Source organism: Macrotis lagotis, chromosome X, assembly GCF_037893015.1.
Source record: "Macrotis lagotis isolate mMagLag1 chromosome X, bilby.v1.9.chrom.fasta, whole genome shotgun sequence".
Taxonomy (NCBI): Eukaryota; Metazoa; Chordata; class Mammalia; order Peramelemorphia; family Peramelidae; genus Macrotis; species Macrotis lagotis.
This window is the reverse complement of record NC_133666.1, coordinates 186,777,347-186,804,410: the sequence shown is the minus strand read 5'-3', so window position 1 is coordinate 186,804,410 and position 27,064 is coordinate 186,777,347. Positions and strand designations below refer to the sequence as shown.

The following is a 27,064-nucleotide window of genomic DNA, read 5'->3' as shown; positions in this document are numbered from 1 at the left end:
CTCCCACAGGTCATTGCTACTGATAAGAAAGGTCATGATCATGGAATGGTAGAAGGCTCTTCAGTACATTTCTGAAATAGGTGCTTTTTTGTGACTGAGTTTTTTCATGCCTCTGTGAGTAAATCTTTGCATAGCTCAAACAAATGGCCTTCCAAAAATTCAGTCCTGATACCTTCTCTCTGCTGCCATCCCTCTGAAAGAGACAGTGTGGTCTAACACATGATGTTATCTTGAACAACAGACAGCCTTTTTGAAGGTCATTTATAACCAGCCTGAAATACAGTTCCTGGAATCTTTGGTACTTAGAACAATAGGAACATGGTGCCTGTTTAACTTTGGGGGAGAATGTCATATTTTGGAGTAATGGAATATTCCTGAGGTTGAAGCAAGTAGGGTCCATCCTTATTGTCAAGAACAAGAGCAGTGGGGATGGGGTGATGAATAGGAGTGTTTTACTTTCATCTTGAAGATTCATTGTGTGTCTTGAAACAATTTTAGTGTAGCCAAGATCGAATTTCTTGTCTACACAGTTGAGATCAGTGGTTGGCGTCAGCACAATAAAACTAGTAGCATAATTGTCCCAATATCCCTGAAACCTTGGAATATGAGCTCTCCTTATTTACCCCAGTTGCATCTTTTGGACTTTCTCCCCATCCTCAGCCTTTTTTTGATCATTAACCTAAGACTATCCCTTTTTACTTTATGTTCAAATGATAATAGAGTTGGAGTAAGAGATCTGTTAAATTGGTCAGATTTTTATGAACCAAATGCCCCTGTAAAAAATCCATTAATTCTTCATTTAAAGGGGTTCTTAACTTTTTTGTGCCATGAATCCTGTAATCAATCTGGTGAAACCCTACACTTCTTTGCAGAATAATGTTTGGTACCTACATTGCCCATTGAAAGGAAATAAATTTTACTAAGAAGTTAGCAAAAATAAAGGTATAATTTTTTTTCTTCATCCAGGTTTGCCACTCTGAAATTTCTTCATGAGTCCCTCAAGAGTCATGGACTCTAAGTTAAGAACACCTAATTTAAATTCTTTGTAAGTCATACAACCAACTCTGTCTCTTCTCAACCTAAAATAACTGGTTGAAAATCACTACAATGAACTATTGTTGCCTGAAACTACTTGTTCTAACAAAAGCCTTCTGCATCATATTTTTGCTATTAGTGCCCAAATGCAATTAAGCCCTTCTTCTTAAAATCCTCTAACAAAAGTTTCCTTCTTCCATAAGGAAAACTTCTCCATCAGGAATAGCTCCCATCTGCATTTGATCATTAACAGAAGTGTGAAGCTTTGTTTTAAATGCCAACTAGTTCACCTTAACTAAGACGGGGTGGGAAGAAGAGACAGGCAAGGCATAAATTCCTACCCCCTTTTCCAGATTTCTTCCCAACAGGTCGGTACACAGGCGGAATACACCCACAGAACATCCATCATAACTCTCATTTTTAAATGCTACTTTAGAACCCACAGAGAATTATTTAGATACCTACAAAGATTCCAGTTTACTCATATAGTTGTGGCTGTTCCTGTCCTGTGTGCTAGAGGCTTACCTAGGTCATATCACCTGCTTCTCCCACTCCCACTCCTTCCTCTTTGTGGGTCCTCCAGGTATCAAGCACAATTCTTAACTGAATGTGATATAATAAACCCTACTTCATAGGACTTAAATGTAGCTTCTGTGATGAGATATAGATATAGTCACTGTGTCATTAAACTGCCCAAATACCATATATATATAGATACATAGAGATGCATATACATTTGTACACACATTTATTTTGCATATATGCATATATATTAGTAGACATATCTTATTTATGTGCATGTGTGTATATGAACAAATGTATATATGTGTGTATGTATATGTATTATATATTTATCACATTTATTTATGTATATTTGGGCAGCTAAATGGTGCAGTAGATCTAGAATCTCTCAGGCTTGGAGTCAGGAAGACTCACCATTGTGAATTTAAATCAGATACTCACTAGCTATATGACCCTGATCAAGTCACTTCAGCCTGTTTTCCTCAGTATCCTCATCTGTAGAATAAGGCAGAGAAGGAAATGGCAAATCATTCCATTATCTTTGCCAAGAAAACCCCAAATGGGGTCACATATATAACTAAACAACAATATATATGTATTTATGTGTATAAATGTGTTCTAGTTTAGGATTCAAGCAAGGTTGAAAGATTTCAAGGTTCAATAACCCAGAGTTCTGAGGGACATAAAGTTATTTATACTTCTCCAAGCAGGCTGAGCTCCAGGAAAGAACTAGCAATGAGGTGGGTAGAAGCAGAAACATTTAAAGGTAAAGGCAAGCAAGCAGGATGAGCTCTGAGGGTTTGGGGAGGGCTTAGGAAAGAATACCTTATGAGTAAATGAGATTTAGGGAATCATGTCAGAAATAGTCAAGGATAGTTTGTTCAAGGGATAATATTTTGTTATCTCAACATTGCCTATATACCTCAGCACCCCTTTAGGGAATCAGACGGTTCCAGTTCGTGTTTGGGGCATGACAACTTTGACATAAAGTATAGAGATAGTTACTGGACAGAGTATATGATATAGAGAACTTTCTGACTAGATACAGAGTATGTGAGAGAGTCTCTCAGTTCCAGGAAAGGCATAAAACACAAGATTTTCCAAAGGTGTTATAAAAACACAGCATAACTTTTAGAGGTAGAAGGTCATCATAGAGACAACTATTTGCTGCCTGCCCAACATTTCCAGGCATCATTTGTGTATATGCATATGTAAGCATAAGTATAAATACATGTATGTAAACAAAATCTTAATTTATTTGATGTAATTAGGGTTAACTTCATGAGATTATATATGTATATATTTTTAGTTCACATTTACATAATTTAAGATCTGCAAAGTGCTTCACAAATATCTCACTTGATCTCATCTATATGTTTATATTTCTTTTGCAGTTACCTTTTTTATCTTTTAAATGGCAGAGACTCTGTCAGGGTTTTATAATCAGTTCTAAGAGATAATTAAAACATGTCCTTGAAGTTACTTGAGTGAAAAGAAACAACAACACATTTATTCACCATGGCACACAACCTATAATTCAGTGTACTAGCTGTTGTTCTTAGAGATAATTATATAACACTGGCCTGTAGATTAGGGACCAGTTAATGCCCATTAATTGAAGAACCATATATAATAACCACCAGGTGATTTGAAACCTAAGAAGATAAAAACACTGTGTTCATATCCATCCTACTGATTTTTTTCATTTCAGATGCATATAATTATCACAGGTAATTTCCTGTTTAACTCCAATCATCTTAAGACAGAAGCAAAATATTTTTTACCTTTCACAGCATACAAATGAGTTGTTGCTTCTGCTTCTGGAAAGTCAGTCTAGGTAGTCCTGCCCTGCTGCCTTATTCTGATCACTGCAGTAAGATGGCAAAGAGGCTTAGTCAAGGTATTTACATACTTCCTGCAAAGAAGGCCCTTTAGGAGATACAAAGACAAGTTAGTTAAAGCTCTGACCCTGGAAGTCCTTGCTGATAGGAAGTCCTTTCTATTATAAGGTAAACTATCCTGAGTTTTGTGAGAGATACACAAATAAAAATAATGTCTATTATAGCATTGTGAGATATCAAAAAACCACTTTCCTCTAAACCATCCTGTGATGTGGATAGTCAAAATATTATAACCTTTAACAGATAAAGAAACTGAATCTCAGAGAAGTTAATGGACTTGCCCAGACCAGAACTAAGATTTGAATAGCCCATTTCAGGTCTAGAGTGCTGTCTACAATTTATTCTCCCATGCTGCCTCTCTCTCTCTCCAAAGCTCTTTGACAAGTTAATTTTTCACTTCAATCAAGTATCATATGAATGAAAGAGGCAGTGTTTGCTGAGTAAGTGGGACTTGAACAGTCTGAAAGAATAGATAGAATTTATATAGCCTGGGGAAGAAGAAGAAAGATAGTCTTATGTAGAAGAAATAACTTGATGCAGAGGCAAAAACAAAAACAAAATAACCTGTTTGATAGACCAGTCTAGTCTTTATTATGGTGGTGGGATCCAGGGAGGGGAGACTTCTTGGAACCTTACAGTCAGGTTGTAGAAGACCTCAAAATAAAACTAGACTAAGCACTTATTTTTTTATTTTCTATTATTTAAAAGATTTACATTTTTAAAAACTTTAAGGTTAATTTTTTTTTAAATTGAGTTCTAAATTTTCTTCCTCTTTCATGCCCTCGAGAAGTCAAGCAAAATGATATTGATTTTATGTGGTCTTGAAAAAACACTTCTATATTAGCCATGTTGCAAAAGAAAACACATACAAACACAAACAAGAAAAATTAAATGGAAAAAAGTATTCAATCTATATTCAGAGTTCATCAGTTTTCTTTCTGAAGGTAGATAGCATTTTTTCATCATAAAATCCTTTGAAATTGTTTTGGATCATTGTAAGGATTAGAATAGCTAAGTCATTCACAATTGATCATCATTCTGTGACTGTGTACAGGGTTTTCTTGGGTCTATAGCCTTCATTTTGGATCAGTTCATATAAGACTTCCCAGGTTTTTCTGAAGTCATCCTTTTAGTCATTTCTTTTAGCATAGTAGTATTCCATCACAATTACATACATAGTTGTTCAGCCATTCCCCAAATGATTGGCACCCCTTCATTTTCCAGTAATATATTTCTGTACAAATAGATCTTTTTACTTTTCCTTTGATCGCTTTGGGGTACATATCTAGTAGCAGTATCACTGGCACAGTTTTACAGCCCTTTGGGCATAATTTTAAATTGTTCTCCAGAGTGGTTAGATTAGTTCACAACTTACCTCAAGGCATTATTATCCCAGGTTTTCCATATCCCTTCCAGCATTTATCATTTTCCTTTTCTGTCTTATTAGCCAAGGGAGGAAACTGAGGCAGGTAGAGATTAAGGCACATGCCCAGGGTCACATAGGTAGCAAGTTTCTTAAGATCAGGTTTGACCTCAGATCTTCTTAGTCCAGGTCCATTTCTTTTCCCACTGCATCACCTAGCTACCGCTAAAAAAAACAGGTTAGTTCTTTATTGAGAACCATTAATAGAAATAACAAGATTATGTCCTGAATTATTTTTTTAGTGACATCATAGTTCTTCTGGGGCAAGTACAATAAGCTCTATTTGCAAATAAAGAAACTGGAACCCAGAAAAGATACAAAGATCTATGGCATATGACATCACTGTGGAGTCGAAGAGAAAGGGACCCTATATTTTTCTCTCTCTTGACACAAGTAGCTATATTTTGGAACTAACTTCTACTTCAATTCCTATTCCAGGTTGCTCTACAAAAAGTATTAAATTATCTCAGAAAATGTAGTGGGGGGGGGAGTTGTTTTGCTCTTTTCTTACAAGGTAAATTTTAGAGGGAAAACTAAGTTATTTATCCTTGTCTGCAAGAACTTATACATAACTTTCAAAACCACCAATTGTGTTCCTCATGGTCTAAGATGTCTGCTCTCTGCTTGGTTTTGGGGTTGGAAGAGCTGGTGTGCAGGACTCATCTATAGGCTCCTTTCTATAATTGTGTGTATATAAAAAGACTTTACAGTTTTTCCTGTAGCTGTCTTTGAATAAACTTCTAAGTTGTTATTCCAAATTGTTTTGTTGAGCCAGATGTTTTTATAATGACATTACTTTCCAAGTCTGCAGATGTAATAGTAAACATGGAGATACTAAATATTATAATGATTTAGATATGTTATGTATGACTTTATACCCATCTAGAAGCTATGCTTTTTGTACTCTTCATGAACATCAATGAAAAAATAAGCAAAGTAGCTTTTGAAGGAATGTATTTTCACTGAACCTGACTTCTTTTTAAAACTCTTCCCATACCTGTTTTCCTCCCAACAATGTCCCTTATTATATAGAAGGAAGTTCTGATGAATGAAAAAAAAAAGCTTTTAAAAAACCTTTATTCTTAAAGAATACAAATCATCCAAAGAATGTTTTATGCTGCTATCATTGTGATTCATCAGGAAAAGCAATAGCATTTGTAATTAATTTCACTTTTGGTCACAGTTTTTCCTAGTGGTTTTCTCTTTTTGTTTTCTGTTTTGTCTTTTATAAATTGTTATTTGAACCAGAGTTCATCTGATTGCTTGGTTTTCCTTTCCTTCCTTTTTAGTGGAAACCACATTTTCCAAGGTCTTGCTGCTGGCATAGCAGTAAATGAGAATGGAAGAGGACAAATAACAGGTATGAAAATAAAGATACTTTCTTCCAAGTTGACAGCTCCCAGGTCATGCCTTTATTTCACTTAGAATTGACCAGGCAACATCTTCTTGAAGATGTGGTTGAGTTCCAGACCTTCAATTTGAATTCCCTCTCTCATATTCGCAACTCGCATTTCTATAGAACTTTGTACAAATAAAGGTCACAACCACCCTATGGAGCTGGAAGGGCAAACTTTGGTAGTCTTATCTTCTAGATATGAGAATTGGGGCTCAGAGTTACCCATATGACTTGTATCAGATCCAGAGTTAACTCCAGGCTCCAGGGTCCTAACACAGCATTCTTTGCAGTTCCAGTTCTGCTGCTAACAAGATGCTAACTAGTAGCTATCTCTCCAGTTCTATTGCTAACTAGCTGTAGCAGACTGATTTAATAACCTTAAGCAACTTGATGGCTCAGTGATTTTGACACTGGATTTAGAGTCAACAGACCTGAGTTCAAATTCAACCTCATACCTTATATGACCCCAGACAAGTCACTTAACCTCTATTTGTTTCAGTTTCTTTATCAGTGAAATGAGAAGGATAATAGCACCTACCACTTCTGCTAGAAGGATACAACATGCACAGAAAAATCGATAAAAAATTATATACAAATTAATGGGAAAATAGGGAATGCTGACAATTGAAGGGATCAGGAATTGGGAATGGACTGATTCTTTCTAAACCAAAATCAACTCAGAATCTGAGAGACTGAGTCACAAAAACAGATTGCTGTGAGGACCAAATTAGATAATGATTGCAAAGTGTTTAACACAGTGCCTGACACAAAGCAAGCATTATATAAATGTCATTTATTATTATTATTATTATTATTATTATTATTATTAAGCACATACTTCTGTACTTTGGAATTCTCATCTGAGTAATGATAGGAGAATTTAGTGATGTTAATCATTGTCATTAGGAGCTATGTAGATTTGCAGAAAGCGGACTATTTAGTAACCTGCCAATCTTCCTTCTGGTTCATATAGGTAGGTTAGAGAAATTCTTAAAATACAGTCCATCTACTACTTTGTGAAATATTGCTCATCCCAACACTACATGTTGCTAAGATGAAAGGCAGCAGGATATCCCAGCTTCTGCCATGTATTGAACTCAAATATGGCAGTCACCAGGAATGAAAGAACAAGGAACCAATATTTTGAAGCACAGCCTTCAGTAGTATGGCCAGACTTTTGTTTGATGCTACAATAAAAGCAACATGTGCAACTCCACATACAATAATCAGTGAAGTGGGGAAGGGAATAAAAAGACAAGATAAAACTATCTCTGCCCCTAAGACAGCCCTACCTATAATGGGTTTATATTCTGCTGGGGAGGAATACAAGCTATACAAAGATAAATCAATATAAAAGTATATGCAACTCAGATTCTACTGAATGGATTAGGAATTAGGAATGGACTGGCTTTTTTTGAAAAAGGACGTGAGACTAACTGGGAATCAAAGAGGCTAAATCACAAAGAACAAACTGACTGCCAATCAAAGAGACATTCTCATTCTTTCTTTGATATGGTAGTAGAGGAAGACTTTCCCCTCATATATTATTATTCTTCATTGGCATCCACACAGTCATGTTAATGAGAAGTCTTGGTTCATTCAATTACCCTGGACAAGTTACTTAAATACACTGAGCCTCTATCCATTTCTTCAGTTTGAAACTAGGGTTGGTTATTTATTCCCTATCCCTTTTTCCAGTGCACTAGAATTATCGTGGGGATCCCAAGTAAATAAATAAAATGGGAAATTTTAATGATCAGATCAGATTCTCCTTTCTGTATTATTTCCTAAGCAGTTTTCCTGTAAATGAAGTTTTGACTTTTTTGTTTTGTTTTAATAAATTAATGCACCCAACAAAGAAAAAAAACAGATCACATACATATACTTTATGGAATGTACATGTTAATGAAGTTTATTGGTGGCAAAGTGGATAGAGCACTGGTCTTGGAGTCAGGAGGATAGGAGTTTGAGTCCAGCCTCAGACACTTGCCACTTACTAGCTGTGTAACCTTGAGCAAATCATTTCATTCTGATTGCCTCATATCCAGGGTTATTTCCAGTCATCCTGATTTGTATCTGGTCCCTGGACCCAGATGCTTCTGGAGGAGAAAGTGAGTCTGGTGACTTAGCACAGCACCTCCTCACTCAGATCCAATTCACTGCCTCTCATAGCATCACCTCCCCTGATGCTGTGGTCTTCTTCAAGAGTAAAGGATAGGGGGGTGGCTAGGTGGTGCAGTGGATAAAGCACCGGCCTTGGAGTCAGGAGTACATGGGTTCAAATCCAGTCTCAGATACTTAATAATTACCTAGATGTGTGGCCTTGGGCAAGCCACTTAACCCCATTTGCCTTGCAAAAAAAAAAAAAGTAAAGGACAATTCTTTGTAGCCAGTAGAGGTCCTTAGGGTGTGGAAAACAGTGGAATGATGTAGTTGTTCAAGGTATTGTGGGGGGGTTTCCTCCAACTAAAAGACTCAGCTTTTTTATGTTTGCTTACAATGTAGAGATCAGTTAACTAGTTAAAATCAGTTAACAAAAATCTGCTTCATTGGGTTAAAATGAACATTATTTTAAATTTGAAAATTTTGAAATGTAAGGACAAAGGAATTTCGTTTGCTTAACTCTATGAATTTTCTAAGGATTTTCTTTTTTTTTTCCCTTAATGGAGAGTAGGGTGTATTGCAGGAGAGGATAGGACTAGAGATAGGGTAACTAAAAAAGAAGGAAAGAAAAAGAAAAGATGTCATTGACACATGTTTTTTAAAAAATGTACAGAAGAGAATCAAAGGAAGACTAAAAGAATCCTGGACCATCAGGATAACTTTGAAACTAAAATGTTAACTTTGCTGCATATTTAAAAAAGAAAAGCAAACAGTACTTAGAAAATCAGTTTCATGTGCAATCCTTTTTTTTCTTATTCTAATATATGTGTGTGTACATATATATATATATATATACATATACATAGATATGGAAATTTATTTATTTAGTGAATGCCAAGTTCAGAATTTTAAAAATATTTTTAAAAATTAAAGCTAGGGCACAGTAGACACTTCATAATTACCTAGCTGTGTGGCCTTGGGCAAGCCACTTAACCCCATTTGCCTTGCAAAAACCTAAATTAAAAAAAAGGAAAAACCTACTGTAAAGTAAAATTTGGACAAGTTGTAAATTGCATAGGCAAGCAAGAAAATAGTTGTCCTATTTCTATTATGAAAAGAGTCTGGGAGCTGCAAGCCAGACATTATGGAAATTTATTATCCATCATTGCAGTTTAGCTAACTCTAATATGGAAACATGACATTAAAAAAAAAAAATTGTGAGCCAGTCATACCAGCAATATAATTAGTATTCCTAATTGTTTTCTTCCTTAAAACCAGCTGAAAAGTTTTCAGTGAAAGGCCACTCAGAAAAGAGTCTTCATCTGAGTCACAATCAAGTAGACAAACATTTAAATGAAAGTGAATTTCAAGCTGCTGTTTTTTTCAATTAGATTTGTTTTAAAGAATGGCAGCGGTGTTGTTCTCAGTCTAGACCTTACCAGCTGCTTCAGTGAGACCTCAGTATTTATTGATAGTTGAGCTTCATGTTTTGTGCAGCCCTGTAGGGACCTAGAAAAAGGTCAAACAGTTTTTTCTTCCTTTAGTGTCCTTGACTTATTGTAAATGCTGACATCTGTGTAATTGGCTCAGACATTTAGCCATTGAAAGATCACCTCGAGAGGACAGGTCATAGATAAGATTTCCATATCAAACCTCTGACCTATTCCATGATCACAATATGGGGGAAATGGAGGGGACAGGGTCAAGAAGGGAGCTGGGCAAGAGCTCCTGAATGGATCCCTGGGGGGATCAGCCTCAGAACTGGAAAAAGAGGGGAGCTAATACTCTATTGATCCTGTATCAGAAACATCAATTGGCCTTTGTCCAAGTCCAGATGTGATCCCTTTATAAGTACTAAGGAAGAGAAGATAAAGTAAAAATCTTCCTCATGCCAAACCTCTTATCACTTTGGTCATTAGGCTTATTTTGGCTGCTCCTGGAATATTCTTATGCATTGTACAATATTATTTTTTTTATTATTATTATTATTATTTTTATTATTATTATTATTACTATTACTATTATCTTCTTAGTAGTCTGATATAGTTTGATGCATTTAAAAACATTCTTCCAGACTTGTCTGGAAGCTAATTCATTTTTGGGGAGCTAGTTCATTTTGGGGGAACTATTTCATTTTTGAAGTTAGTTCATTTTGGGGTAGCATCATCTTCCAAACTCTCCTGCCCCTGTACCTTTCCTTACTACTTATCCTCTCATGGCTGCAGCTGCTGTTACTAATGGTGCTGCTGCTGCTAATCTTTCTTTCCCTTAGTTTCTGCTAACTGAAAGAAAATTTAAATAATCTTTGTCCCCCCCCCAAAAAAAATTTCTTCCAAGAAAGAAAAATTCTTCTGAAGGGTCAAAAGAAGTAAATAAGGAAGGAAAGCATTAATTAAATGTCTATTGTGAGCCAGATACTATTCTGAGCACTTTATAATATAATATATATTATATATATATATATACATATATATATATATAATATAATATAATATAATTCTGAGCACTTTGATACTCATAAAATTCTGGGAGGAAAGTGCTATTATTATTCCCAGATTAGAGGTTAAATGACTTGCCCAGTTTTACACAGCAAGTAAAAAATCTGAACTCAGGTCTTCCAGATTCCAAGCTTAGTCTCTAACCACTTTATCATCTAGTGCCTTGAACCATGATCTAAACAAAGGCTGTTACATATTCAGAAACACCATAGATTTGCTTTCCCCCATTATACAAAGCATCCCCAAAGTCTTAGTATGACATTAAGCTTTAATAGCCATGTAGAGGGGGGATAAAACAACAATATGCTAATAAGAGGAGAAATCAGAGAAATTAATTAGTATAAAGAGCTTCATTGTTAGTATTAAATGTAATTAAAGTTAGTCATTGAATATGCAACAGCATTTTACTCAGATTTTAGACTTGTTGGCCAAAGTGGATTTAAAATCATAGAACTGTTAAATTTTAGAACTGGGAGGGACTTGAAGATAGGGTCTAATTATATTAATTAAATTCCCCTAGCCCTTTCACATGATATGACTTTTAAAAGTTGCACTTGGGGCAGCTAGGTGGCACAGTAGATAAAGCACCGGCCCTGGAGTCAGGAGTACCTGGGTTCAAATCCGACCTCAGACACTTAATAATTACCTAACTGTGTGGCCTTGGACAAGCCACTTAACCTCATTTGCCTTGCAAAAACCTAAAAAAACAAAAACAAACAAAAAAAAGTTGCCCTTATTCTCATTGAAGGAAAATTTAGAAACATAGGATTATGCTAAAAATTATTTTATTTTTCTTGGTGTTCTGTCTCCAAAAACCTGACTTAACTAGTTTTTTAGAAATTGAAATGAGAGAAAATGCTCATTAGCACAGAGAAGACAGTAATAGGGTAAGGTAGCAGAAGTCATTTGTTTTTTAGCCCAATGTAATGACTTTCAAAAACAATTAACAATATAATTTTGTTTTTGCTGAATCTCTATGATTCTCTACTCCACTCAGGTCCACCCTCTGCCCTTTCTCTGGCAATCAATTATAGAAGAGATTCTTTGTACCTTCAGTCCAAATCAAGACTTTGAAATGAGGGGATAGATTACACAAACTTGTTTATGTCTTGAATCCCATTAACAGTCTTATAGCAAAACAGAATCCCAAGAACTTCAAAGAGACCTCAAAGGCCATTTAGTCTGAAATTCATTTTATAGCTGGGGAAACTTAGGGTGTAGGTAATCTCTGAGGATATGTGATAACTATATACTTGACTAGATTGAAAACACACTACATGGTCAAGGCTTTCAAATCTCCATTTCTCATTCTCATTCCTATTATCTATTTTTCAACCTAGAACCATATTGTCATTGTATTAAATCAGTTGATATTTTGTTTCTTCTCTTAAACTGAGATACAAGCTTTCCACATAGGAAAATTTTAGAAATCTTTGCAAGATTATACACTCACCTTTCTTTCCCAAACACAGCCTGATTGTGATTATTAAGCCAGATGCTGAACATACAATGGTTTGTCATTTCCTTTTCCATGACCTAAATAGAATCATAGACTTTTAAGACATAGATGTGTCAGAATCCTTGAGGGTACATACTAAAGTAGATAGAAACTAGTGATGAGATTCAACTGGTTCACACGGTTTGGCAAACCAAAAGCAACCAGGTATTAAAATGACACTTGTAATCAGGGTTCTCTCTAAGGTACTCTCTTGGGAAGTGACCCAATGTGAAAAATCACAAATTTATATTCCTTATTCTTTTTTTAATGTTCATCTGCACAACAGTGTTTTCTAAATGCCCGTGTTAATGTTCATTCCATCCACAGGTAAAAAAAAATAAATGGAACTATATGCTTGTAATATTTATTCATTTCTTAAAACTCATTATACCTTTGATGAAATACTACATTTTAATTACCTCATTTTTGTTATTTCAATAAACAAACATATAACATAAAGAGAAAAAGTGCTAAGCAACAAGGGGGTGGCAAGCTGTCATTTGTTTCCACTTTGTGCTATGTCAAAAATTCCCCTGAGATATGATGAATGTGCTGGTGTTCCCTGAACAGTGAAACCAAATAGGAAGCTGAGACACAATGAACCATAGAAATATAGATTTCAAGCGTTATCTTATCACCCATTTCAGAAGCCATGGAGGTAGAAGAAAAAAAGAATAGATAGAATGAGTTTTGGCTCTGCATATGATCCAACATTGGCTGCTGTGGTCACATGGCTGCTTTTGCTCCTTAAGAATATATTTGCTTACCGTGAGTAATATAAAATAATCTAGTTTTGTGTACCTCTATTATTGCTCTTATTTGAGTATTAAATGCAGGAAATATTAAACTGCTTTTCAGTGTATCTTTTTGTATATTTAAAACAGTCATTAGGGTAGAGAACCAGTTAATTTATTTGAATCTCACCCTTGAGAGGAAAAATGTTACAATAACCATTCAGTGAGATGAGGGGGTTCTTCAATTTTTGTGTGTGTGTGTGTGTCCTGGATCCTGTGAGCAGTCTGGTGAAGTCTATGATTATCTTCCCAGAATAATTAATAAAAATAATAATAATCAGTAGCATTTATATGAGCTAATTAATATGTGTAAAAAAGTATGAGTAGCTGATAAATAGTAAGTGCTATGTAAATGCTAGCTGCTTTTTTTTTAATAGAACATGATAAGTTTTTCAGAATGCACTACAAATATTATGTCATTGATCCTCACAACAACCTTGGGAAGTAGGTGTTATTCTTATCCTGTCTTACAGTTGAGAGAACTGAGGCAGATAGATAGTAAATGACTCACCAAAGGTGATGTGCCTGCAGAGACTAACCCAGGAAATTCGATGTCTCCATGAAGTCAGAAGTGATCTCTCCCTCTCCTGAATTCCTATATCACTGTTTGCCCTTCTCAATTCACTTTGAGCTTCCACCTTATATCACAGTTATTTATGTGTGTAAGTCAAATCTTCCCTCCTAAACTGTAAACACCTTGAAAACCATTTTTGTATCACCCAAAGTGCCTACCTAATCCAGTATTTCATACATAATAGGTACTGAAGAAATGTTTAATAAACAACTCTCCTTACTGCAGCTGGGGAGTTTGGAAAAGATTGTATTGCTCTTAATTCCAGATGGAGGAATTGAGGTAGTGAGAGGTGACTTTGGATATTCAATGACAGTTTGGATTTAACATTCCCCTATACCATCCTTTTTTTAAATAAAATTTTGGTATATTTTGTTTTTACATCACCCAAATTTCTTCTTGTATCTTTCCCTCCCTCTTTTCCAAAGAACCATCTCATATAATATTCCACATAATTATTATTCTTAGTCTTATAATTTGTCTGGTTTAAGTTCAGTCTTATATTGTAATATTGGTATTCAGAGTTGGAAGATTCTGACTTAGTATCTAGTGAGCCTGGAGAGTGAAACAACCACTTACTTAGATTCACTCCATGTTCTATTCTTCTGGTCTCCACTTAATCATTAGTCCCCAATGCCCATAATCAGACTGCATATCTATAGAAAATTTAAATTATTCATGTTGGAATCATCTTCTCAAATAGATTCTAAATTTCTTAAACTATGCTTTATGAATCTTTGTATTTTCTAGGAATTAACATAGTGTTCTCTATGTAGCAGTTAATAAATGCTTGTTAAATTTAATGTAATTTCCTGCCATGGAGATACCAGGGAATGGGGTTAAAGTGATGTTTATGAGAGCTTTTCATATTCCCACCTTTCCCTACCATATCCCCAGATTACAGCAGAAGAATCATTCTGCAGATAAGCTTTCCTTCCCAACACTCTACCAATATGCACTATCTAAAAACACCTAAAAAACAAAATTGCCTTAGTATAACCATAATACTATATATAATATATAATGCTTTGGTATAACCAAACTCAAGAGTAGAAGAACACATTCTATCACCTTCTGAATTCCCATTAGCATTTATAAGGCATCTTAGAGAATCTTTCTTCCTCTCAGAAATAGTTCTTGGGAGAAGAGTTGATAGTATGCTGTTGATTCCTCTTTAGAAGCTGCTCCTAGTGGATAAAGCACCAGCTTTGGAGTCAGGAGTACCTGAGTTCAAATCTGTTCTCAGACACTTAATAATTACCTAGCTGTGTGGCCTTGGGCAAGCCACTTAACCCCATTGTCTTGCAAAAAAAAAGAAGCTGTTCCTGGAAAATCCCAATCATATGTTGAATTTGCTTGTCCATTTATAAGTTAGATCTTTTGAGACCTTATTACAGATTGATTATGCTTAGCAAATTTTGTTCTACTTCTCACTTTAGAAAATGTTATACGTGAAAATCACTGGGGTGGTGCAGATATACGCCGAGGAGGTGACCCTGTTCTCAGAAGCAACCTTATCTGCTTTGGCTATTCAGATGGAGTGGTTGTAGGAGAACAGGGGAGAGGACTAATTGAAGAAAATACTATATATGGTAAGAAAAAAATTTTAAGTGAGCTATAATAGAGTCTACTCAGGGCAATGCTGATAAACAATTAACAGTTGATTCTCCAAAAAAAAAATACTTTTATCTATTTTAAAAAACATTTTCCAATTATATATTAAAATTTTTTTACTTTTATTTTTGAGTTTTGAGTTCTAAAATCTACTCCTCTTTCTCTTCCCTACCTTCTCCCTACCTCCACCCTCATAGTAAGCAATTGTTCAATCATGTAAAACATTTCCATGTTACTTATTTTATACAAAAAGACTCAAAAGAAAAAGAATGAAGTGAAAAATAGCATGTTTCATCTTATATTCATTCAATGTAAGTTCTTTCTCTGCTGGCAGATAGTATGCTTCATTATTAGTCCTTTGGGATTGCCTTGGATTATTGTATTGCTGAGAATAGCTAAGTCATTCACAGTTCATTTGTATAATATTGCTGTTACTATGTACAGTCCTCTTCTGATTCTGTTCACTTCACTGTGCAGTAGTTCATGTAAGTCTTTACAGGGTTTTCAAAAATAATCCTGCAAATCATTTCTTATAGCTCAATAATACTCCATTGTTTAGCTTGTTTAACCATTCCCAATTGATGGACATCCCTTCAATTTCCAATTCTTAGCCAACACAAAAAAATTGCTACAAATATTTTGTACAAATAGGACCTTCCCTCAGCCCACCCCTCCCCTTTTCTTTGATGTCTTTGGATTAGAGTATGCACAGTTTTATAGCCATTTGGACACAGTTCTAAATTGTTCTTCAGAATGTTTGAGTCGGTTCACAGCTTCACCAACAGTACATTAGTGATATGACACCCTTTTAAGTTTAATCTGCATTATTAACATTTTCTACATCACTTTCTTAGTCTATACAATCCACAAAATAATAAACCAAACCTTAATTTGTAAGATTTACAAGTTTCTGGGGTGCTCACTTGGAAAATTTAACAATTGACTCTACTGAACGTGAATAAGCTGACTCTAGCATACCCCTGAATCTCCATTGCCCCTCTTTTCACTCCTACTCTGTGATCCTTTTATGAAAGATTACATTACTACAGTATCCAAAATGAAGGGGATGATAAATCCACAGAATATTGGGTCCAATTATGCACTTTCCATTTTAGAAAGTATAGTGCCAAGATGGACTGGTTTCAGAGTAGGGAACAAAGATGATACAGAAACACCAAATGATTCCAAATAATGATAACTCAAAAGAACTTGAAATTTTTAATGCCAAGAAGAGAAGAATTAGAAGAGATATAGTCAATATTTTCATATAATTGAAATGTTTGACAAATGGCAAGATTAGATTTGTTATACTTATATTAAGACTACACCAAGCCTTTTGGTATACCCTGTATTACGTAGGATCTTTGTATTGCTTAATTAGATTTTGTTATGGTGGAACTGGAATGGGGGGGAGGGGAGAAAAAGAAGAGTGTGCCTAGAGTGACCAATATAAGAGAAATCAACAAAATTTTTTTATATGTTTAAGATATAAAAGCTTTGAGAACATCAAAAAGTGACTTTTAGGAAGGCAGTAAAAGGAAGGTAGTAAAGGAAGGCAGTAAAAGGAAGGCAGTAAAATTAGTGACTTCAGACTTAACTTTTAAGAGTAACTTTACATTTTATAAACTATTATCTCTCTTTAAAAAAAATTCTTTTTAATTTTCCTTAATTAACAAGCCTTTATTTTCTCTGCCTTCTGTCTTTTCCTCCCTCCTATTGAAAAAGAAGAAAAATATAAATAACTCTTCCAAAACTGTATCATCATTTAGATGGGTTTTTTGCCTACATTCAAAGAGGCAAATCATAACAAAAGTATTGGGAGAACTCCAGAAGAAAGAGAATCATTTAGCATTTGTCTGAGAAAACTTCATGGATTTTGGAGTATTTTTGAAGGCAAAGAAGGGCCTAGTTTGTTAGATAGGAAAAGGGTTAGTGATCAGGTTTTGAAGATGAGGAGAATCAATTAGCAACATTTATTAAGCAGCTGATGTATGAAGGGTCTAAGCTGGAAACTCAAGTATGGATGCAAAAAATGAAACAATCCCTCTTCTCAAAGAGCTTATGTCTGTACAGACATAAAATGTACAGATATAATATACAAATAGTATAAAGAGAATAAATATAAACAGAAGTCAAATTGTTAAATATAAAATAGGACAGAAGTAGGTAGGGGAGATTAGGAAATGTTTCATATTGAAGATAGTGAATAATGAAAGTAAATCTGAAGTTGTTTTGGGGTTTTGGTTTTTGGCTTTCATTTTACAGGGTCATTTTAATTCCTTAATTTTATACTACATGGAGTGGCTAGGTGGTGCAGTTAAAGCACCGGCCCTGGAGTCAGGAGTACCTGGGTTCAAATTTGGTCTCAGACACTTAATAATTACCTAGCTGTGTGGCTTTGGGCAAGCTACTTAACCCCATTTGCCTTGCAAAAACCTAAAAAAAAATTTTATAGTACAACACTAACATCAGCACATGTATATAAATGGTTTAAAATAAGTACAATGGGGACGGCTAGGTGGTGCAGTGGATAGAGCACTGGCCTTGGAGTCAGGAGTACCTGAGTTCAAATCCAGCCTCAGACACTTAATAATTAACCAGCTGTGTGTGGCCTTAGGCAAGCCACCCCATTTACCTTGCAAAATCCTAAAAAAACAAAAAATACAATGCTATTTCAAATATAAAATAAAATTTTTTTTGGGGGGGGAAGATTATATTTACAAAGACGGCTCATCTTTTCTAAATATTAGCTAAAATTTAACTATAACATCTTCAAAACAGGGAAACTGCTTTAATTTTATCTTTTACAAGAAAAAAATGACCCAACACATTATAAGAATGATCTTCATGTTGTAGATTACATCTAGTTTCATAGTTTTGAATTTTTATTATTTCTAACACATCATTTATAGTTTGGAGATATTCTCACTTTATTATGTTTTCAGGTCATAAATGGGAAACAAACATTAAAATATTTCATATCACTTGCTGCTCTTGGAAATTAAAATATCAAACTGCCTATTTTTGTCTTTCATTCATGTACATGGAAAGTGCTTTTACTCTTATAAACATAAAATTCTGTTTTCATATTATACCCCATTGAACTGAGTCTTGAAGGAAAGAGCAATTCTAAGTAGTGGAGGTGAAGAGGGAAGTACATTCCCAGCATGAGAGATAGCTAATACTAAGGCATGTTGATGGAAGATGGGGAAACAGAGAAAAGATTGGTTTGGCAGCATTGCAAGAGCAGGGAAGAGAGCAATGGTCTGGGAGGGTAGAAAGATGAATTAGGACCAAGAATGCAGGACTTTAAAAGCTAAATGGAGGAATTTATGAGGAGGAATGAGCAACCTATTTGAGAACAAGGCTGTAAAGTCAGCTAGGAAACTTGGAGATTAGTATTCTAAGTCATTTGCACAAATCTGTCGAACATTTATTTTCATTACTAAGTAGTGCCTCTCTATTGAGAGGCAGGAAGGAAATGAAAGGGGGGAAAGAGGGAGACAGAAAGGTGGGGGGAGGGGGAAGGAGAAGAAAGAAGGAAGAAAGGGAGAGAAGAAAAGAAAGAAAACCTCTATAAGAAAATGTTTCCATATGAGGGGATATGGGAATGAAGAAAGGTGTCAAAATATATCATAACTAGTTTGAGGATGATTGAAGCCCTAAATAGCACAGTGTGGTTGTGAATCATAGTTTTATTTTTATACTTTTAGCTTTTAGTTTTGTTTTCCAAGAACGAAGTGAAATTGATTTAAAAAATAAAAAAAAGGTTTTCCTAAACCTGGATTTCTTCAGATGTTGTGAAGGAGATTAGAGGTAGAGAAGAGGAGATTAGACACATGTAAGGATCCCAGAGAGCATCAAACATCACAATCTCTTTGATTTCAGGGCTACAGTGAAGCATACAGGAATTCTGACTAACTTGCCAGTATTTGGCAGAATCTCTGTTGGAAGTTGCTAGACCGGGTGAAAAAATCTGCCTGTGAACTTAAAAGGGCCTTTTTAAAAACATTGCTACTCAGGCTGATAGTTCAAAACCTGGTTTTTAATGCAAAACAAAAGGTTTTCAGAATGATGCAATTTCAGCAATTTAAAGATTGGAAAGTGATTTCTATTTTCCAGCACATTCTCTTATTTTAGCTTTTCAAAAAACCTATGAGATAGGTTATATGTATTATTATCCCCATTTTACAGATGAGAATAATCAAAGGTTTGCATTTCCCTTCTGGGGAAAGACCTGTATACAAATGTAAAATTGTCTTCAGGTACAGGAACATAGGAGCCTTAGAACCAGAAGAGGTCATATAAGTCATTTAGCCCAGTTTCCCTCATTTGGAAGATGTGGAACAGAGTGATACAGTTGTTTTTATTTTATTTTTTCTAATTACATGCAAAGGTGGTTTTCTACATTCATTTTTTTGCAAAACTTTTGAGTTTCACATTTTTCTATCACCCTCCCTCTGCCCCCCCACCATGGCAGCAAATAATCTGATAGAGATTGTACATATACAATCACGTTTAATTTATTTCCATATTAGTCATGTTGTCAAAGATGAATTAGAACTGGATGGGTGGGGGAAACTATGAGAAAAAAAGAACATAAAAGAAATTTTAAAAAGTGAACATAGTAAAAAAAAAATTAAAAAAAAGTGAACATAGTATGCTTTACTCTGCATTCAGACTACATAGTTTTTTTTCCTCTGAATGTGGATGGCATTTTCTATAACAGATCTCTCAGGATTGTCCATGATCACTGAACTGCCTAGAGGAACTGTGTCCATCATAGTTGATCATCATTACAATGTTGCTGTTAATGTGTTTAATGTTCACTTTAATGTTGGATTTGCTCACTTCAGTCGGCATCAGTTCATGCAAGTGTTTCTAAGCTTTTCTAAAGTCTGGCCACTCATGATTTCTTACAGAACAGTAGTAATTCATCACATTCATATACCATAACTTGTTCAGCCATTCCCCCAGTTGATGGGCATCCCTTCAATTTCTGATTCTTTGACACTACAAGAAGAGCCACTATAAATATTTTTGTACATGTGAATCTTTTCCCCTTTTTTATGATCTCTTTGGGATATAGTTGGTACAAAAAGTTGGTACAAAATTCTAGTCCTGATTTTGGCACTAATTTTCTGTGACCTTGGGCAAGTCATTAGGCCTCAGTTCTGTCACTCAGAAATTAGAACCAATACATTTATCCTATCATATCCTCTGACCATCATTTTATTTTTATGATACCCAGGGGATATGTGATAGGGTAACTTTGTTGGTCTCACACAATAGAATATCTTGGAATTGAACTCAGTGCTTCTGAGAAAATAAAATTTTCTTTCCATTGCATCATGTCAGACTACATGGACAATGCCATTTCCATAAGAACCCATGTAATGAATTCCTCTGTGAGTTCAATCCTAGGAAATAGTTTGTCCAGATGAACTTCCCTTTATCAAACAATGAGAGCTTTTGGTCTTAAGTGTCAAGAAAATAAGCTGTACTAAACTCATTTTTATCTCAAATAACTAAATCAAGCCTCTGTTTGGTTTTTATTTTTGTCTTATTAATTTTCTGATACTTCAGGATATAAGTTCACTGATAGAGGAATCTCCCTCCATTGTTGCTGTTCATAGACCATTTGTATCTTCTCATACCAGGCAGTTCTTGTCTATATTCTACCTATGGTTCTAGAATCTTTCCTTTTGGAGGTCTTTAACAATTCAAATATATGCAGCTGTCTGCTTACCACCAGGAAGCAATGGTTTTGTTTATGAGACACAGAAAAATTCTTCAAATTGTGTTGGGTTTTTGTTTCTTTCCAGTCTAAATCCTACATTTCTTTGGCCTATTCACCTTTCCCATCAGTATGCTAGTAAATGTTTAACAATCAGCTCTCCAGGAAAAAAAAAGTCCATATGAGATGCAATTTTAAGCTTAAGCTGTGCTATTAACATTTCATCCATCACTTTCTTAAGTCTGGGGAATCAATCAAATAATAAATCACACCCTGATGTGTGTCTGCCAGTTTCCAAAGTATAAATTTGTACATGGGGAAAAAAAATATCAAAAATAACACTGTGTCTGGGGCAGCCAGGTGGTTCAGTGAATAGAGCCTTGGCCCTGGAGTCATGAGGACCCGAGTTCAAATCCAGCCTCAGACACTTAAGAATTGCCTAGCTGTGTGACCCTGGGCAAGCCACTTAACCCCATTGCCTTACCAAAAAAAAAAAAAAAGAATACCACTGGGTCAGTAGATCTCCAAGCTATCTGTGGATAGATTTCAGGAGCTCTAATAACTTATATTTTTACATTTTTTAAACTATCTTTCATTATAATTGGTTCTCTTTGTAATCCTATATGTCTTATGCATTTAAAAACTGTCAGAGGGGCTGATGGTACAAAAATTAAGAATCCCTGCCCTAGAGCCTTATGGAATAAAGTACAGTCTATGACCCCTTATCCTCCCTCTTCCTCTCTTCTTCCTGTAACTTCTAGATCCATTGGAGAACTAGGCTGTGGTATGATGCTCCATTCATTTTCATCCTCAAATCTCTTATGTTTTGTCTGTCCTAGGAAATAAAGGTTGTGGCATGTGGATCATGTCCTCAAGCCTCCCACACATCACAAGCAACCAGATTGCCCATAACAGCATCTATGGGGTAGCTGTGTTTTGTCAAAAGGATGATGCTAATGATTACCTCATTAACCAAGGAAGCAATGAAAATTTCAATGATGAAGGTGAAGCTTCCAATTGGGAAAATGACTTGGATGGTGAAGATGATCACTTCTCCTCCCGACGGCCAATCAGTGTGGCTCTCATTGAATCTAATAGTATTAGCCACAATGGAGGTGCGTCTCTTAACCCCCAGAACTGGGAAGAAGTGGAGTTTACAGTCCCACTTTTCTAATCTACAGGGGGGATAAAAGGAAATTTCACAACAGAAGCTGGCTCTTAGGCTACTGAGTCAGGATGAGATACAGAATTCTAAAATGGAGTGGATAATATTCATATACTGCCTCAGTCAATAGTTGTAGGCCCACATAGGCCCAAGTTGTAGGCCCAATAGTTATAGGCTAAGATATTTATTACTCTCAGTCTCAGTTTTTCCATCTATAAAATGTAGATAACAATAGTTCCTGCCCTAAAGGATTATTTGAGGATTGAATGAGATAACATAAAACATCTTGAAAATACTAAATTGTTATGTAAATACTAGCCACCAGTACTATTATTATTATTATTGTTATTACTAATAATAATGATGATGATGATGATGATGATGATGATAAGACACTTCTAAAACCAAAAAATGGCATATTCTTAAGTTTGTAGCATGTACCAGTAGAAGAATAAGTTATATGTTGGAAGTAGGCTGACCCCATGGGAGAGACCTTAGCAAGGTATCTTTCTGAATGAGAAAGACAAGGACTTTCTACTCCCTGCTTCCTAATCCCATTGGGATTCCTTCTCCAGACTGGGAAATGATCGATTTTTTTGCATACTTAGTGCTGGGCTCTGCTAACCTCTTGAGATACAAAAAGCGGCAAAAGACAAACCCTGCCCTCAAGGAAGAGGAGACAACAAGCAAAGTATATGGAAAGCAAATTATACATATATATTTGGGTAGCTAAGTTGCACAATGAAAAGAGTACCTGGCCTAAAGTCAGGAAGACCTGAGTTAAAATCCAGCCTCAGACACTTAACCAGTTGTGTGATTCTGAACAAGTCACTTAACCCTGTTTGTTTCAGTTTCCTCATCTGTTAAATAAGCTGGAGAAGGAATGGCAAAACACTCCAGTATCTTTGTCAAGAAAACCCCAAAGATAGTCACAAAGAGTTGAATATAAATAAAATTACTTAACAACTGAGGGAAGGCACTGGAATTAAGAGGGATGGGAAGACTTCCTGTAGAAGATGGGATTTTAGCTGGGACCTAAGGAGAAAAAAGACTGTAAGCTGCCTCAGTGGTCACCTTCTCCCCTAACTCCCTGCCCTGCCCAGTCTGAATTAGTGTTATAGACTGGTGATTTACATTTCACCACAATTGCTTTCTTTACCAGCTTCTGTAAGTGTCTAGCTTACTACCAAGCCTGCTTCTTTGTTAAAGAAGTTGCTTTTTCCCTCATCGTTATGACATCATCAACTTTTTAAAATCCTGTTTGAATGGGACTTCCAAGTTTTTAGATGTGGATGCGGGATTTCCTCATGTCTATGTTTCTCCTCCCCTCAGAAAGTCTAGGTCACTTTAAAAGACAAATCAACAAATGGGGAAACCATACCCTCCCCCACAAGTGGATTCTGCGGGTGGCGGTGCCTAACACTGGGGTAGAGTTGTATGGAGAGAAGGAGGACATGGATGGGCCTGAGGGATGGACAACAACCAACCTGATTTTTCCTTCAAGAAGCATTATCTCATTGGTATCTTTACCCCAAATGACAGGGCTGGCAGGCAGTGGATTTGAGCTCAGTGGACACAGATTCAGTACCTACCACCAGTGTGACATTGACCTCTTGGTGCAGAAATGAGGGAGTTGTACTGGATGGAAGGAGATTCCTTCTGGTCTAATGCATAACTCTGTGGTCTTATCTAAGTCATTGTATTATGCCAGTCTACTGTTACTTGGTTTCTATGGGTCCCCAGAAATTGAGGGCTTGTATTGTGTGACTCTCCAGGCTGGCATGGGCCAGGGTCAAGCTGCAGCACTATACTGAATTGGTACAGCAGGTGCAGCCAATTGGTCTGGACTATACAAAGGAGAACTTGAATCTCAGAGAAGAACTAAGAAACCAAGTGGTCACACAGCCAACCAAGAAATCATAAACCTTCCCCTTCCTCCCAACCTGAGCATCACAGTAGAGTCCCCAGAGCCCCTCCAGAAAGACTCACTCTCTAAAGCTACTAGATCAGAAAGACTGAACGTTTACTAAATACCAGCTATGTGCCAAGGAAACAAAGGCAAAGGTGGGAAAACTCTGCTCAAAGATCTTTTGTTCTGCTCAGGAGGGGCAAGGGTGATACAGCCTAGAGTTGTGTGATCCTGCTGGTGACCTCCTTTTCTTAGAAAAGATAGAGGAGGGGTTTCCATTTCCTTCTCCAGCTCATTTTTCAGATCAAAAAATTGAGGTAAATAGGTTGACTTGCCCAGGGTCACACAGCCAAGAAGTGTCTGGGACCAAACTTGAACTCTCGGTCTTGTACTTGTATCCACTGTGCTACCTAGCAATATACAAATATATGGAATACAAGGTAAATTGAGGAAGAAGACAGCAATAAAAGTTGGGTTGGGCAGGGAGGGGAAATCAGAGAAGGGCTTCACAGAGGAGGTGCTATTAGATCTGAGCTATAAAGTCAGATTAAAAACTCTGAAGTAGAAATGAATAAGTACTTTCTAGGCATGGCAGATGACTGGGGGCATGAACAGTAGAGGATCAAGTTCAAGGAAGATTTAGAAATCCATTTTATTTGGAGCCTGGAATTTATGAAAAAAGACTTGAAAAGAAAGTAGGAACCAGATTTGTAGAGTTTTGAAAATTCTAGTAGAAGAAAAAGTTTTCATTTCATTGTTATAGACTAGTACCAGGGTAGGGGGATCTCTGAAGGCTTTTGGTCTGTGAAATGATGTGACTGAACCTGTGTTTCAGGAAAATGATTCTTTCAGTTTTATGCAGGGTAGATTAAAGAGGAGAGGAAACTAGAGCTGGGTTCACTTTGTTAAAGAAGCTGCTTTAGCAACTTTGGCAGTCTGGACCCCAACTCAAAAATAATTATTTTTTAAAATAATTTAAATAATTCATTATTAAAGAAAATGCTCATTTTTCAGCCAGAGGTTAGTGAAAATAAAGATATATTTTTTCTATTCAAGTCCACAAGTCAACTCCCTCTCTCCTTCTCCCTTACCCCCCAAGATCTATGTGTGGACCCCAGGTTAAGAAGAAAAGAATATTGAGGAAGCTATCATAGTGGCCTAGACAGGAGATGGTGAGGATCCAAAGCCACATGAGCAAGAGAGATCTATATGGAAAATGTGATGACTGAGAGACTTAAAGATCCAGTGTCCAGTTCAATCCATTCATTTTTCTAGATGAAGAAACTGAGACCCAGAAAAAGACTAAGTTGTCTAAGTTGTACTTAAAAAAAAAATACAATTCCAGGATTTGAATAACAACTGGAGTGGGCGGCTAGGTGGCGCAGTGGATAGAGCACCAACCCTGGAGTCAGGAGTACCTGAGTTCAAATCCAGCCTCAGACACTTAATAATTACCCAGCTGTCTGGCCTTAGGCAAGCCACTTAACCCCATTGCCTTGCAAAGACCTAAAAAAAACAAAAAAAAAACCCCAAACTTAAAAACTTTAAAAAAACTGAATAACACTGGCATGTTGATGAATGTGTCTTCCTGTGGACAGATGAGACTACTTCATTGAGGTTGGTTATGTAGAATCAGCTTCTGTTCCCAGAAGAGCAGGACAGGCAGACCAGGAGCAACCATCTGGTAATTATAATAATTAAAAGGGTGGATATTTGGTTTGGAACAGTTTTTGTAAGATCTGGTCCAGCCTTGTTTAGAAACAATCATTGAGGACCTTGAGCTCTATGCCCATTGTCACATTTATCACCGTCCTAGATGATGCATTCTAACTCTTTGTGCCTCCCCACCAGCTATCCTAAAGTTTCCTTGTTCGGTGTTGTATAAATGATTAAATTTTTTTTTTTAATTTGGAGGAAAAACCACAAACCTAGTTTTTTATATTTCACTTTAAAAAACACTTTATAAATATTATCTCATTTGTACCTAAGAAGTAGATAAAACTATTATCTCCATTTTATAGATGAGGAAACTAAGGCAATTAGAAGTTGTGACTTCTCCATGATCACATAGTAAGTCCTAAGGAAGAGCTTGAAGTCAGGTCTGCTCTGTCCATTGAATCACCTGACAATATTCTGGCTTTATTGGATATTTAAAGGGTTTGTTCCTTGCTGTTTGTGGAAGGCTGAGTTAGTAGACTATATTCAGAATAGTACAGAATGAGCTTTGAAACATGCTGATTTTTACCCTTTGAGGCTAGAAGAAGGCTTCTCCTATGTGTCCCCATGACTATTTTTCTCTCCTCTAGCTGCAGGACTGTATGTCAAGAGCAATGAAGCTCTGAATGTTATTGCCAACATCATCCACACTAACCAAGAGAGCGGCTTGGCTGTGCTGCAGAGCACCCAGCTTACCCGGGTAGCCAACAACAGCATCTCCTGCAACCATCTCGGTGGGGTCCTCGTCGAGGCGGAGTGCAGGGTTGAGCTCCGTGGAAACGGCATCTATGACAACCGTGGCCCCGGTGTCTCCTCCAAGGGAGATGGGACCATCCTTGAAAATGATATCATTGGCAACAGGGGCTGTGGACTGCAGCTACTGCAGACAGCCAATATGAAGGCATGTGTCTCCCCCCTTTTACATCCTCTGACCCTGGGTTCTAAATCCCATGAGGAGGTAAAACTGTACCTAAGTAACAGGAAGGATGGTTTCTTCACAGACTCACCAGGCAGGACAGGGAGAAAGCTTCTCCCAAACCTTTTGTTTTCTTTTTTCATTTTTCTGGACTTGGACTTTCTGTTTTTTGTTTCTTTCATTATCTTCCTTAATACTGTCTATTCTTTCTCTCCAAGTTAACCAGTTTATAGTTTTGTTTGAAGATAACTGCATCTTGTTTCTCC

The 27,064-nt window shown here is 36.2% G+C and overlaps 1 protein-coding gene across 5 annotated transcripts in view; it reads left to right on the top strand.

Annotated features, from left to right (window-relative positions):
• Positions 1-27,064, top strand: part of FBXO10 (F-box protein 10) — a 99,333-nt gene that overhangs the window by 65,597 nt on the left and 6,672 nt on the right. For 3 of the 5 annotated variants that reach the window (XM_074207605.1, XM_074207606.1, XM_074207609.1), the window contains exons 6-9: positions 6,171-6,241; positions 15,181-15,333; positions 21,932-22,207; positions 26,473-26,783. In XM_074207605.1, coding sequence (XP_074063706.1) covers positions 6,171-6,241; positions 15,181-15,333; positions 21,932-22,207; positions 26,473-26,783 — 811 coding nt within the window. The remainder of the gene's footprint in view (positions 1-6,170; positions 6,242-15,180; positions 15,334-21,931; positions 22,208-26,472; positions 26,784-27,064) is intronic. The other 2 variants (XM_074207607.1, XM_074207608.1) reach the window with 2 other exon arrangements.